This window comes from Coccinella septempunctata, chromosome 1, assembly GCF_907165205.1.
Source record: "Coccinella septempunctata chromosome 1, icCocSept1.1, whole genome shotgun sequence".
Classification (NCBI taxonomy): domain Eukaryota; kingdom Metazoa; phylum Arthropoda; class Insecta; order Coleoptera; family Coccinellidae; genus Coccinella; species Coccinella septempunctata.
The window spans coordinates 44,612,309-44,625,959 of record NC_058189.1 but is presented as its reverse complement, the minus strand read 5'-3'; the positions used below and the strand labels follow the sequence as shown (position 1 = coordinate 44,625,959).

Below are 13,651 nucleotides of genomic sequence, written 5' to 3'. Positions count from 1 at the left end.
CTATATGAGCAAACAATTTTTTTTAGATTACTCCCCCCAAGAAAAAACTTCTAAGCTCTCGGCGATATCTATGTGACCGTTTTAGTTTTGTTTTCCATCATGGGCCAAAACAGGCATATGTCAGGAGCTCAGAAGAGAAAAAGGAAGGAAATTGAAAAAACGGGAAAGAGATAAATTTCCAAATCTTATATCTTGTTTTCATGTTGTCAAGAATGACCTACGCCTTCGGTTGAACCTGAACCTGAGGATCAAACTAGTGAGCCAAGTACTTCGCAAATTGATTCCTTAACGTCGGGTATCACCAAATCTAAAGAAACCGAAGCAACTCCATCGACTTCTGTTTCTTGGCCACAAAGTATAATGTCAAATTTCAGGACTGAATAATTTTTCCAGTTGACCTGTTCTGATATGTGTTTATATTTTTTCATTTATCGTATTTTCCGATTTTTTTATATTATATACTTATATTAAATTATTTTCATAAATAAAGGAAAAATTCCATGCAGTATAAAGTTGTGATTTTCAATTATTCACCTTATAATTACAAATTTCCATGTCATCTAGTTCTTGAACTTTGTTCAGACTCAATCTATCACAACTAAATCCCCCCTAAGAACTCAAAACTAATTGAAGATAAGGGCCCGGTAATATAGTTTGCACCAAGGCCCAGATCAAACTTGCTACGCCTCTGCAACTCCACAACCTACCAAGGCTACAAGGTCACTTGAATGAGGTAATGGAAAACCTCTATACGAATCTGCATTGAAAAAGATGGGTGTATCGCAATTCCGATTTTCCACCTGTGCTCGAACCTCGAAATAAATTAACCGTTTCCAGACTTTTGGACCACCCGGTATATGTATATCAATATGTAGTTGAATAGTTAAAATATTGATGTAAGTAAGTAAGTAAGTAAGTATTTATTAATCCCTTAAGACATATATAAATGTATGGGACAAGTCAGAAAAAATAGCTACAAATTCATAATTATATCATATCATGATACAACTCAAAATTACTACAAGAAAAGGACATAAAAATATAATTACAAATATTACATTGAATCAAGTTGCTGATCACATAAATATTCATTAATACTGTAATAAGCCTTACGACTTAACAGAGATCTAATGGCTTTCTTGAAACGGATTAAACTTAAGGATTTGAAACAAGCTGGTAATTTATTATAGATTTTTATGCCCTGATAAGTGGGTGAACGTTCATATCTTGCTGTTTTGTGTTTAGGAAGAGTTAAAACTTCTACGTTCCGTGTATTGTAAGAGTGGTGACTAGATAATTTATCCATACTCTGAAATTTTTGTCGAATTAAGATCAGCGACTTATAGATGTAGATACAGGGTACAGTTAATATGCAATTATTAGTAAAGATAGGTTTGCAAGAGGATCTTGAGTTTACACCATATATCATCCGCAACACTCTCTTTTGAGAAACAAAGACTCTATTTACATCCGATGAAACACCCCATAACAAAATATTACATGATATGTGGCTATATACAAGGCAGTAGTATAGGTTCTTGAGATATTCACTTGAAAAGCAATGTTTCACCCGATAAATGGCGTAAAATGATGAATTCAGTTTTTTACATAGGATGTCAATATGATAGCTCCATCTGAGATGTTTATCAATGTAGATACCCAAAAACTTAGTGGACTCGTCCGAACTAATTGTAGAGCCTAAGCAGCTGATCGTTAATTGCTCTCCTTCAGCTGCTTTGTTTCCGAAAGAAATAATTTTTGTTTTCTCTACGTTCAGGAGTAACGCGTTTTTACGACACCAAGCACTAAAATTATTAATGAGACATTGACAGATGCTAACAAGCTGGGATGCGTCCGAAGCAGAAATAGCTACGGAAAAGTCATCCGCAAAAATCAACAACAATACAGACCTCAAGTAATCAGGCAGGTCGTTGATGAAGAGGACGAAAAGAAGTGGGCCCAATACCGATCCTTGGGGAACTCCGGATTTTAAATTATAATTTTGGCTATGAACATCATCGACTTTTACTTTCATAGACCTACCAGATATGAAACTTATCAACCAATCAAGGAATGTACCTCGAAATCCCAAGTTATAGAATTTTTCTCTCATAAAACTGATGGAAAGAACGTCAAAGGCACAGGAAAGATCAAAAAACAGTCCTACAACTAAGCGACCTTCGTCTAGATTCTTATGGACGAACTCGATGAACTCGAAAGCTGCTGTCTCAGTAGAACGGCCGGTCCTGAATCCATGTTGAGCATTAGAGACAAGATCGAACTTGTCCAAAAAAGTGGCAACTCTTTTCCGCTCGATATTTTCAATAACCTTGGAGATTACTCTCAACAAAGATATCGGTCGATAGTTAGTAATATTATGAACGTCGGCTTTCTTTTTCAATACCGGGATAACTACTGCAGTTTTTAGAAGGGATAGAAAGGTACCGTTTGAAACTGACAGGTTGATAAGATGGGAAATATGCTCGGAAAAGAATTCTATAGAAGACTTTAATAAACGGCTGGATATGTAATCATTTCCAGTACTCTTCTTATTTTTCATTCCCCGTATTACGTCCGAGACTTCTAATGCGAGAACTGGGTAGAAATAAAAGGTGTTCGGTGACATGGGGCATGTTGTACACTCTGTTGAAACAGAGCTACCATAATGATCATACAGCCGAGGGCTAGGAAGGTTAGAGAAGTAATCTCCGAAAGCTTCAGCTATCAATTTTGGTTCAGAACAGAGAGAACCCTCCAAGTTAAGGATGATACCAGATCCACCCCTGAACTTACGACCAGTCTCATAATTGACAATGTTCCAAATTGCTTTATGTTTATTATTGAACTCACTTATATATCCGCTATAGTACTGACATTTGCTTCTACGAAGCAACAAATTGTAATCTACTTTCCGTAGTGGTATCGTGGTATCCGATATTATAAACGAATATTCCAATTTTGTAATAAAAAAAATTCGAATTAAGAATATTCGTGAAAACCTACCTTCAAATACATGTCTCATCAATCGAACGATCCAAACAAAATCTACCACCAAGGACAAAGAAAAGGGCATCATGAGCTACAGAAACAGCTCATTTTCATAAACCTAAATGCCTCACTTACTTGTGGAAATTCGTTTAGAATGTCAATATTGAGGATGGGTTTGCTCTGGATATAATCGAGTTGAAGGGAAAATAACAATCGAGAATGTTTTTCTCCGACAGTTTTCATTTGAGGGCAATTGTACGTCTTGAACAATTAGAATGGGATGGATTTCAATCTGCCGTAGGGTACTTGAATGGAATCCAGCCGGAGGCGTTATTAGCGTTGTACAATTTATCGGCAAGTCGACAGTACAATCAGAAAGTTTTTCTGCTATTAATCTGGAGGAAGAAACAATACTCATAAGAAATTTATTTCTCATTTTGAATGAAAATTCTCTTGAAATAGAAGATCATTATTAAAATGATAAATGAAAAGGGTAATGTTCTGATATTGAATTGATGTGGCCGTTATTATTCGAGGTAAGTCCATAACTAAATCAAAGCTGTGCCAAAGCATTGTCTTTAGTGCTTGTGAAACCACTCGAAGTTTTTTGTGCTCCCGAGCACCAAGTGCTTAATGCTTAGTAATTCGAGCACTTCGTTGGAGCCCTTGTCAAAACACGAATAAAAGACCCAAGCGTTGTCACTCTCTGAGCATATATGGATACCACAATCATCAAATATATGGAGGTGTTGGACCAGGGAGGTGAAACTTCGAATTCTGTGATCAATGCAAAAACATGGCGGTTTTGACATATTAATCGGAGATTGGCGAATCCAAAAATGTAGACGCCCTCTGCCGACTGAATTACGAAACTACTTTGTCAGTACTGCAAAGTCAAAACAAGTTTTGTTCCTCATGTTTTTTCTTATCTCACGTTGTCCAACAAAGTATTATAATTATTATTTGGAGAAGTTATATTGGAATTATTGCCTGGGTTTCTGAATAGAAATATTGATGCCGAAAAAATATTGGAAAAGGTATTTATACCAGTGCTTTCAACTGGTAGGAGTTAGTTTAAACGATTTTTCTTTGCGAGAGTTTTCTGCTAAATTGAATTGACGATTTAGAAATACAATTTCATAATTTTCATACTTCCGAATGAATGCTTTTTCTCATCTGTAGAACTTGTTCCATGAGCCGAATCATATTTATGTCTCTTGAGATTTCAGTATGAGGAATACCTCTATATCATAACATGGAATTGAAATACTTTAAATAGAAACTTCACAAACTCAGTATATGCTACCTCAACATTATTAGCTAGGTTTAATTCAAGAAAGAATCTGTGAAATAATAGGATTTTGTGTCTAGCTACAGTGGATCACCAATATCATCGCTCGATTTTATTCCACAATTCATTCATTTCAAATGAAGTAGGTATTTCCAAAGAATGTTGATCGTCTTTACGAAACTAAATCAATCAATTCACTTCCGATAATTCCGATAAATATCTTGATTTACTAGAAAAACTCTGTTAGGCCGTACAAATCTTGAAAAGAGTACTGACAAACGTCAAAGTTTGTTTTCATTTCGCAGCGCCCTCAACGGTAATTGGATTCGCGAATAGCCGATTGAATCCGAATCAAGTTGACTTTAAACGTTTTGACAATGTTGACATTCACATTCATTATTATTAATCATTTCTTTTAAGAATATCAAACTAAATCAAATCTGCAAGTTTCAGTGAGTACATTATTATACATTATTGGTCATTTTGTTTTTTACCCTATTCATTCCATGCTAGTTTTGAATTGTTAGAAACCACAGCAGAATCTATGTAAGTTCTACATTTGAAGCCTTGTCCTGTAAGTTACCCTTGAAAATGCTTATTAACGTAACCGGTTACGAAAAGTAAAATATTTCGCAACTGATGATGAAACGATACTGCTTCCATAGCAACAGAGTGAAAAATTGAATAATTTTCGTCACTAGACGATTTTAAAGGAATCTCGGAGGGAAGCTTTGTATAGACTTTCAATTTGAATTAACAGCCTACTGAAAGTTAGAAAAAATATTGTTGGAAACAGGTTAGCAAACAGTATTTTTCGTATTTCGCATACTTTTGCGCTCTCATTACGAAAAATAATGATTTCCCCAACTGGTTGAACAAATAACTATTATGTCCTTCTCAGTATTAGTGCAGAAAATTTCTCAATGGGAAAATTCAATATGGTTGCCATGAAGAATAAGAGTCCAAAGTGAGATATTGAAATCTAGCAGGCCGATTTCATTAAATGACGATAACATTGAAAGATTTCAAAACTTCATGGAAATAGTCCAGAAAAGAAAGATGACACAAATAATGTCAGAATATCATATATTTCCGATATTTCATTAAAAATCAAGAACAAGAGAAGATGTTGAGATTCGTAGGACGTCATGTTGAAGGACCTACAACTTTTTTGTCAATAAAATCTGGTATAGTTTGGAAGGGAGTAGTGGTGAGCATCGAATTTTTGTCACCACCCTGTAGACGCAAAAGTGATGTGATAGTCATCTCTACGAGATGGACCAAGCAGTTGAACTTACATTTCAGCCTTGAAGACCAACCTTAAGGTCTTCTTACTTTTTTACTCTTTAACAGAAGCGAATTTTAAAGCGATATTTGTTTGGTTTTTTCTGACTATCTTCTACTGAAATTTAGTGAAAACCGGAGATAATCATTAGAAACAACGAAATAAAGTGCTCCTACTCCTACTTACTATTTCTCTCAAACAAAGCTTCACATGCTCCTTGTCCAATTTTGTCTTGCCTGTACCAGGTCCTGCGAGACTAGTTTGAGTAATGCTCACGTACTTTCCGCACGCCTGGTGGAGCTCTTCTAATACTTGTTTCAATCTAGACTCTGTCAGTGGACTATCTATTTCATGAAGCGAACTGACGTCTTGCAATCCGTCTTCCTACAAATTGTAAAGAATAAGTTTTCATTTCAAGCTCACTATGAATAGATATTCAGAAAAGTATAGGTTTGACATTGAGTAGTATATATAGAGGGTGAGTCTTTGAGTCGTACAAATATTTTAACAGTAAATTCTTGAGGTCAATAGACACACTTTTTGCGTATACCATTTTTTCCGTTTCGGCCCTGATAAAAAGATAAAGTCATTTTAAGTTTACATAATGAGCTGTGCCATCCTTGGAAAAACAAAATGACCTTCAGAATAACTGGTATAGCTGAATCTGTGACACTACACATCTGTGGATCTTTCCAACAGCGTTGTATTCGGGCAAAATACCATATTTTTCAAATTTCACAGACAAAATATGAAGAATACTTTTATTTTACAAAAGGTTCAAGTATGATTTACATAGCACCCAACTTAGTTTCAAGAATTTGGTTTCTTTGAATTTTTAGTATTTTCATGGTGTGATGTGGATGATATCTTGTGTACGAAAAAGATTAATCAAATAAATAAAAAGCCATATTCCCAAAGTTATTTCATTCGATAAAACCGTGTGTGAGATAGAACTAAAAATACCTTTTTTTTTGGCTTTTTAATTGCCTTTAAATCGAGCAGATTCGGAAAAAATGGTAAAGGAAAAAAGTGTTTTTTTTTAATTCAGGAATCTACTGTTAAAATATTTTTACGAGTTGAATGAATGAAATATTTTGAAAACAAGACTGTCGATTGGTTTTTTGTTTTCGGCATCGGGAAGTCCATTAAAAATGCTACTAGTTTGCCTATTAAACAGAATTCGTAGCATCAATAATAAAGGAGTTGGGAATGGCACCGAGTTAATTTGGAACACCCTGTATACATGGTTAAAACTATTCAGAGGGATATCAAAAACTTCAGAAATACAGGGTGGTTTAAATTAAAAAAAAGTTGCGTTATATTTAAGGATGAGTGTATTGGTGTAAACAATTCCAAAATATTTCTAATGGTTCCTGAGATATCTCGAAAAAACTGAAAATCAAGATCATCTTTCTTTCTTTATAACTCATTTGTTTTCTACACGAAATTCGGTTTGTAGTCATAATCCTATATAGCGATTATACTGGTGTACTACTTTTTTTGTAATTCAGTGATCATGTATTATATTTTTAACGGTTTTCGATATTTCTATAGTCCGCCTCTAAATATGTAGTTATAACCCTGCATATACAGGATGAGTCTTTAACTTGTACAAATATTTTAACAGTAACATCTTGAGGTCAAAAGAAACACGTTTTTACTCTAACGTTCTTTTCCAATCGGCTCGATTTAAAATATACAGGTGTTGAAAACCCCAAAAAAAATTTTAATCGTAATTCCATCTCACAAACTGTTTTATCTACTGAAATGAATTTCGGAATATAGTTTTTCATTCACTTGATGTATTTTTTTCGAACACCACTCATCAACAACCTCTTCCAGTTCTCTCATTTTGACCATTACGTACCATAAAAAATACCAAAAATTCATAGAAGCCAACTGTTGAAACTAATAAGTTGGACTCTAATGAATATTCGGACGTTTAGTAAAATAAAAGTACTCCTCATATTTTCTCGTAGAATGCGCCGTTTTCGAGTAATTTGATGTTCAAAAATGTGTGAAATTTGAAAAATTGGGCCCGTTTCATTTTCGTTGGCTATGAATGGACGGACGCAAACTGACAAAGCATTGAAAAAACTGGTTCATAATGTGCAAGCATAAATAATATCGTACTGCTATAAGGGATTTACTATAATACTCACTAGCTTATCTATAATTTTCGCTATGATATTCGAGTTATACATCCTTCTTCTCAAATCTGGCCACACGGATCTGATATGCATGCAGGGTTTGTTATCCCAATAAGGCAGAAAATAATATACTTTATCGTGAGTCATTGGCTTCGATGGTGGAGTAGTACTGAGCCACGATCCACAGTCTGCAGTAACAGATTCTGCAAAAAATAAAAACTAATTCATACATATTCGGCATGTACGTTGTTTTCCAATAAATTATCTGCGATAATTCAAATAGAAGAATATTCAATTATATGGATTCGCAGGTATGTATTCAAATAAAGAAAAAAAAAACTAATATTGAAGCGAAAGCCAACTGTTCTGATGATATCAATATTCCTCAGCTTGGAGGTGGTGTAGGAGCTGCAGTGAGCAGTGATTGAGTTCAAGGTGTATGAGTAACCCTCCCCAGTTTTTGACAAAAATTTTCACCTCAAACGTTTTCTCGTCTATTTGTGAACCTGTCTTTTCATGTATATCCAACCAATATTTTCAGTAGAGTGAGTAAGTAGTAAGGTCAAAATTTTTCGTTAAGTAGGTATTTAATATTTTGTAGAAAGAAATACAATTATACAGGGTGGTCCAGATCGAAACCAAGATATTTTAACCACGTATTCTACATCAAAAATAAGTCCTAGTTTGTCATATAAACATATGTCGAGAAATGTTTCCTCTCCGAGATACGGGGTGTTAAAATTATAGAAAAAAAAATGTTTTTTATTAATAACTTTCACACTGCTTGAAATATTTTCATGAAATTTGAGACATAGGTTTTGAGCGACAAAGAGCACTTTTTGCAAATAAAAAATGATACGCCATTTGTTTTTCCGACAATAAAAATTACTATTTAAATCCTTATTCAATTTGGAGCAAATTCGGTCTCTTGACTTTTTGCTATACGAGGCACCGTTTCCGGTTAAAAAAATAAAACACATTCTCATGCATGAAGAAATCGCCAAAATTTGATATGGTAGGTACATAATAATAATAAGACTATTTTTGCTATATCAAATTTTGGCGATTTCTTCATGCATGAGAATGTGTTTTATTTTTTTAACCGGAAACGGTGCCTCGTATAGCAAAAAGTCAAGAGACCGAATTTGCTCCAAATTGAATAAGGATTTAAATAGTTATTTTTATGGTCGGAAAAACTAATGGCGTATCATTTTTTATCTGAAAATATTCAGTCTCGCTGCAGTACGGACGCCACTGGTAGAATAGAAAAGAAATGATATTATGCAAAAAGTGCTCTTTGACGCTCAAAACCTATGTCTCAAATTTCATAAAAATATTGTGAAGTGTGAAAGTTATTAATAAAAAACATTTTTTTTCTATAATTTTAACACCCCGTATCTCGGAGAGGAAACATTTTTCGACATATGTTTATATGACAAACTAGGGCTTATTTTTGATGTAGAATACGTGGTTAAAATTCCTTGGTTACGATCCGGACCACCCTGTATATGTATATATTATTATATTATAAGAACATATATTAAATACTCACGAAAGAATTTTGTGTCTTACTTTTTACTCACTCTCTATTTATTTCATATTCACAAGGCGGCAGAATAAAGTGAAATGAATCTTAATATTTTGATAATTGCTTCATCTCGCAAAGTTACGAATACTGAATTTAATTAACAATCTGCGCCTGAGTGAGCAATGGATTTCGTTTACTTCTCACAATGTTCCTAATTAAAACTGGCATGAAAGCTCAATCATTCAGATTGTTTCAAGTGAATGTTTACTAAAATAATCAAGTTCACAATTATATTATGAATTCGGAGTTACCTCCCGAAATACTTGGCATAATCTCATTCCATATTCACAGGCACAGTAATGGAGTGAGTGTTAAATTTTCAACAGAAGCGACTCATAAAAGGTGTACGGATCACTCCCTGAAAAAAGTTCTCAAGTTAAAGAATAAGAAGAAAACTTTGAATAATTTGATTGGATGCACTTTACTCTTACATTTCTTTAACCATTTCAAAGCCTCTGTTTATTATCCTGTAAACCCTTGTACTAATTTAGCAGCTTGAAAAACACTCTCATGGAGAGAGTGTGATCAACATACTCAAGGCTAATTTATCTTCCTCTCAAGTAGTTGATGGTAATGAGTTTAATAGATAATAGATAGATAAGGCTTTTCAATTGGAAAACAGGCTTGATTCATTTAAAAAAAAAACGAGAACTATCATAAACGTAACGAAGTGGAAAGATAAGATGGAAGAACAGGGTTTAGTAAGAATTTACGAAGAGGATCCATAAAATATTCTCATAGTATATATAGTATAGTATAGTGTTCAGCTCGACTCGAACTGAAACTGACGGTTCTTCTGTTAACAATAAACAGCTTAAACAAGCTGTATTTTGTTAGAAATGAAACTCGAAAATTTCCAATTTAATCATTTATTTACGTAATCAATAAGAATAATCGAGCGGCTGGTATATCCGACCACGGAAATAATATATTAAGTATCACAGCTTGAAAATCTCGGCTGACGTTACTGACGTATGATATGTTGTCTCAGCATGTTTTTCTATTCGATTTCTTACAATACAGGGTGAATCTTTGACTCGTACAAAGATTTCAAACTCGTATATTTATTTAGGGCAATCAAACTTCTCATATGTGGTAGCATATTTGTTCAGCAATGTCCTTGATTTTTCTTCAACATATTTCCGAAAATCCAAGACCTTGACCTAACTACACATAAATATAGGGGCGGATTAAATGTTCTGAGTGCCCTAGGCAATCACCTTTCTGGCGTCGCTCTAGCAGCCATATAAAATATATAAATTTATCGTCGACCTAAACGAAAAGTCGATCATTTTTGAGGTGAGTACTTTTCGTCCGTATAGACTCTCCGTCCGCAAACTCTTCTCGTCGGGCTATTCATCACTAAAGCCCGTTTGCAACAGCCGAGAATTCTCTGGAGAATTCTGTACAAAATTCTCGCAAGAAAACGGCAGAAATTATTTAGTACGCAACTCAACAGAGAACTCTACCGAAAGTGCGTATGTAACGGTACATAATTGTATGAAATTGCATGATATCTCGAGTAAATTTTCTAGAGAATTCTCGTCTGTTGCAAACGGGCTTAAGATACCAATAATAGATAAAGGAGCGATTGAATCAATTTTGTGAATACCTAATTTGATAATAACAAGTATCCGTGACAATAACTGCCTTTACGAAATCGGCTAGATTTTACGAGCGAATGAGGTATACGTTGTTTGAATGTTAGTGTTCATTATAATCAAGAATTAATAGTGATGGCGATATGACACAGCCGTCTTTAACAAAGCTGAATAAATGGATATCAGTAACATTACACCAGAGCTGAGGGAATATTCAATTACGCCGACCTACATGAAGCCCTCAAACAGGTAACTGCTTACTTTCATAAAGGTATGTGAGTTCAATGAAAAAATTCAATATACAAATAATTAAAAAACTGTCTATATTGTCTCGCCTGCTTGCTAGCTTTGGCTGAGTCTCGGCTATCAATTTGCAGGCTAGACTAAAAAAGAGTTTTTCGTTCTGGCTACATAAATAACTATTTCACTTGTGTGAGTGCGAAAGGATTTTTTATTTCTTTACTACAACTTGTAGTTATTTCGGTACAACTGCATATTTTGCATCCATATAAATTTTCATGTATAATACAGATTAAATCGGCAATATTTGAGAATATTAGAGAGTATATAATTTTATAGCATTCATGAAAGAAATTTTTTCAACAATTAAGCGTAACTCACATTGGAAAAATAGAAACGTGCTGTATCACACTTATTGTTGACGAATCTTATTCAATTCTGACTATTGTTTCACTTACTTCATGAAATTTGTTTATAAATATTCTGATTATATTTATTGATTTCGATCATTTTGATTCCTGAAATGAAGATATTTTTTATGCAGTTCTTAGGTTAATTCAAAATGCGACTTACCTAATTCATCACTATCCGAATCGTAATGTTCTTTAACAGATGTATTTTGACCATCTATAGCGTTTCCAGCATTTCCCATGCTCAGTTCCAAATACACTGGCTTGTCTCCAAATTTCTTATCAATCATGGATGCACTCATTAAGGTTGTGAAAAGAAAGTATTCATCATTCTTCGCATATGATTCCTCGTTGACAGGTGGTGTAAACTCAACTTCTACTGCCGAAGGCGCCAGATCCATTATAGAGTCTGATATTTCTGTCCGAATTGCTAAGAGTAACCTTGCCCGATAGGAAACACCTGTAACAAAATATATTTGAATCATACGGAAAAAATTAGATAGGGCTATTTGCAAGAAATTCTTATCAGACACGAATATCAAGAAGAGATGGACTCAAATGTCACTTGATTTACCCGTGGTTTTTTTTAATTTTCTCGGATGCCAGAATTAAATCACAGTTGAGTATAATAGCCTTTTCCATTTGTAAAACTAGTGGAGCACTGCACTTTTCGTGTTTTATTGGTGTTTTGGGTGTAAGATAGCAGTTTCTATTGTAAATCTGCTTCAGTACTCAGCTCATGTCGTATCTTTCAAAAAACAAAAGGTCTTTAAAATTCAGTTGAACGGCTCATAATCATTTATTCACATCGACATGTTTCGGTTAACACCATCATCAAATCAGAATGTGAAAACTGTAAATGGTAAATGTGTAAATACAAAATCAAGAACAGTAGGTTGCTTTATACATATTGTGAACGCTCAATAACGTGAGCACACACATCGGCCGAACAAACAACAAATAATAAATCGAATTTGAAGTCAATTTAAAAGGAGGAAGAGAAAATTTATTCGAATTAAGGTAATGGAAAGGTATAAAATCATTATTATTTAATTTTTTTTTCATTTTTAAGGTTCATGGAAAAGGTATAGAAAAATTGTGTGCGGGTTTTTACTTTTTCCTCGATAAAGAACCACAAACAATTTTTTTTATTCCTTCAGATTGGTATCAAGTTTTGATACCTTTTTCACGAACATTAAATTTTTAATGTTCGTGAAAATGAAAAGGAATAATACCATTATTACTTTTATTCAACAGTAATAATGGTTTTATACCTTTTCATTTCCTGCATTCGAACCTTCTGTTCTTGATTTTGTGTTTTCACGAACATTAAAAATTTAATGTTCGTGAAAATAAAAAGGTATAAAACCATTATTACTTTTATGTATTGAAAAGTTAAAACCATTATTATTTTTATGTATTCAAAAGTAATAATGGTTTTATACCATTTCATTTCCTTCATTCGAACCTTCTGTTCTTGATTTTGTGTTTTCACTTTTACCCTTTACAGTTTACACAATCTGATGATGGTGTTCATCGAAACATGTCGAACTGAGTAAGAGATTATGAGCTGTTCAACTGAGGTTTAAAGACCTTTTTCCCTTATTTTTGTCTTCATGAACGCTAAAGAGATATAAATTTCCTGTTTTAAATTAGTTAGCATCCTCTTCTGATAATTAAAGTGAACTTGAATATTTAGCTCTTGAAACAGACAATGTTCACAAGTAGACTGATATCCCTTTTGTATTTTAATTATCTGTTCAGAAATAAAGAAACTGCATGGAAGAACTACAAGTAAAAATAGTCCTATCGTTTGCGGTTTTGCAAGAAATTAATCTGAACTCCTTAAGAGGAGTTTATACCACGGGACTTTCTCGCCATCCGTATAAAGCTTAAAGGGGGAAAGACTACCAGAATGTGGGGTGTTGCCGGAACACTTGAACGATAAGTAAAAGTTATACGGATTACAATAGTTTCCATACTCTTTTTTCAATTTCACTAGGATACGATTTAGCTGAGACTTTACGAGAAATTTCTTCATGTGGAAATTCATATAAGAGATAATTGCACCTCGGTGAGTTAATAACATGAATGAATA

At 33.8% G+C, this 13,651-nt stretch overlaps 1 protein-coding gene and 1 long non-coding RNA gene across 2 annotated transcripts in view; both read right to left on the bottom strand.

Annotated features, from left to right (window-relative positions):
- Positions 1 to 13,651, bottom strand: part of LOC123322588 (otoferlin-like) — a 229,341-nt gene that overhangs the window by 76,758 nt on the left and 138,932 nt on the right. Inside the window, exons 13-15 of the mRNA XM_044910534.1 lie at positions 11,717 to 12,013; positions 7,727 to 7,917; positions 5,751 to 5,948 (exon numbers count right to left, since the gene is read on the bottom strand). Coding sequence (XP_044766469.1) covers positions 5,751 to 5,948; positions 7,727 to 7,917; positions 11,717 to 12,013 — 686 coding nt within the window. The remainder of the gene's footprint in view (positions 1 to 5,750; positions 5,949 to 7,726; positions 7,918 to 11,716; positions 12,014 to 13,651) is intronic.
- LOC123322589 lies at positions 1,136 to 2,896 on the bottom strand. The gene is made up of 2 exons (XR_006539177.1): positions 2,851 to 2,896; positions 1,136 to 1,309 (listed from the first exon to the last, which is right to left on the bottom strand). It is a non-coding gene; the product is annotated as an uncharacterized LOC123322589 (long non-coding RNA).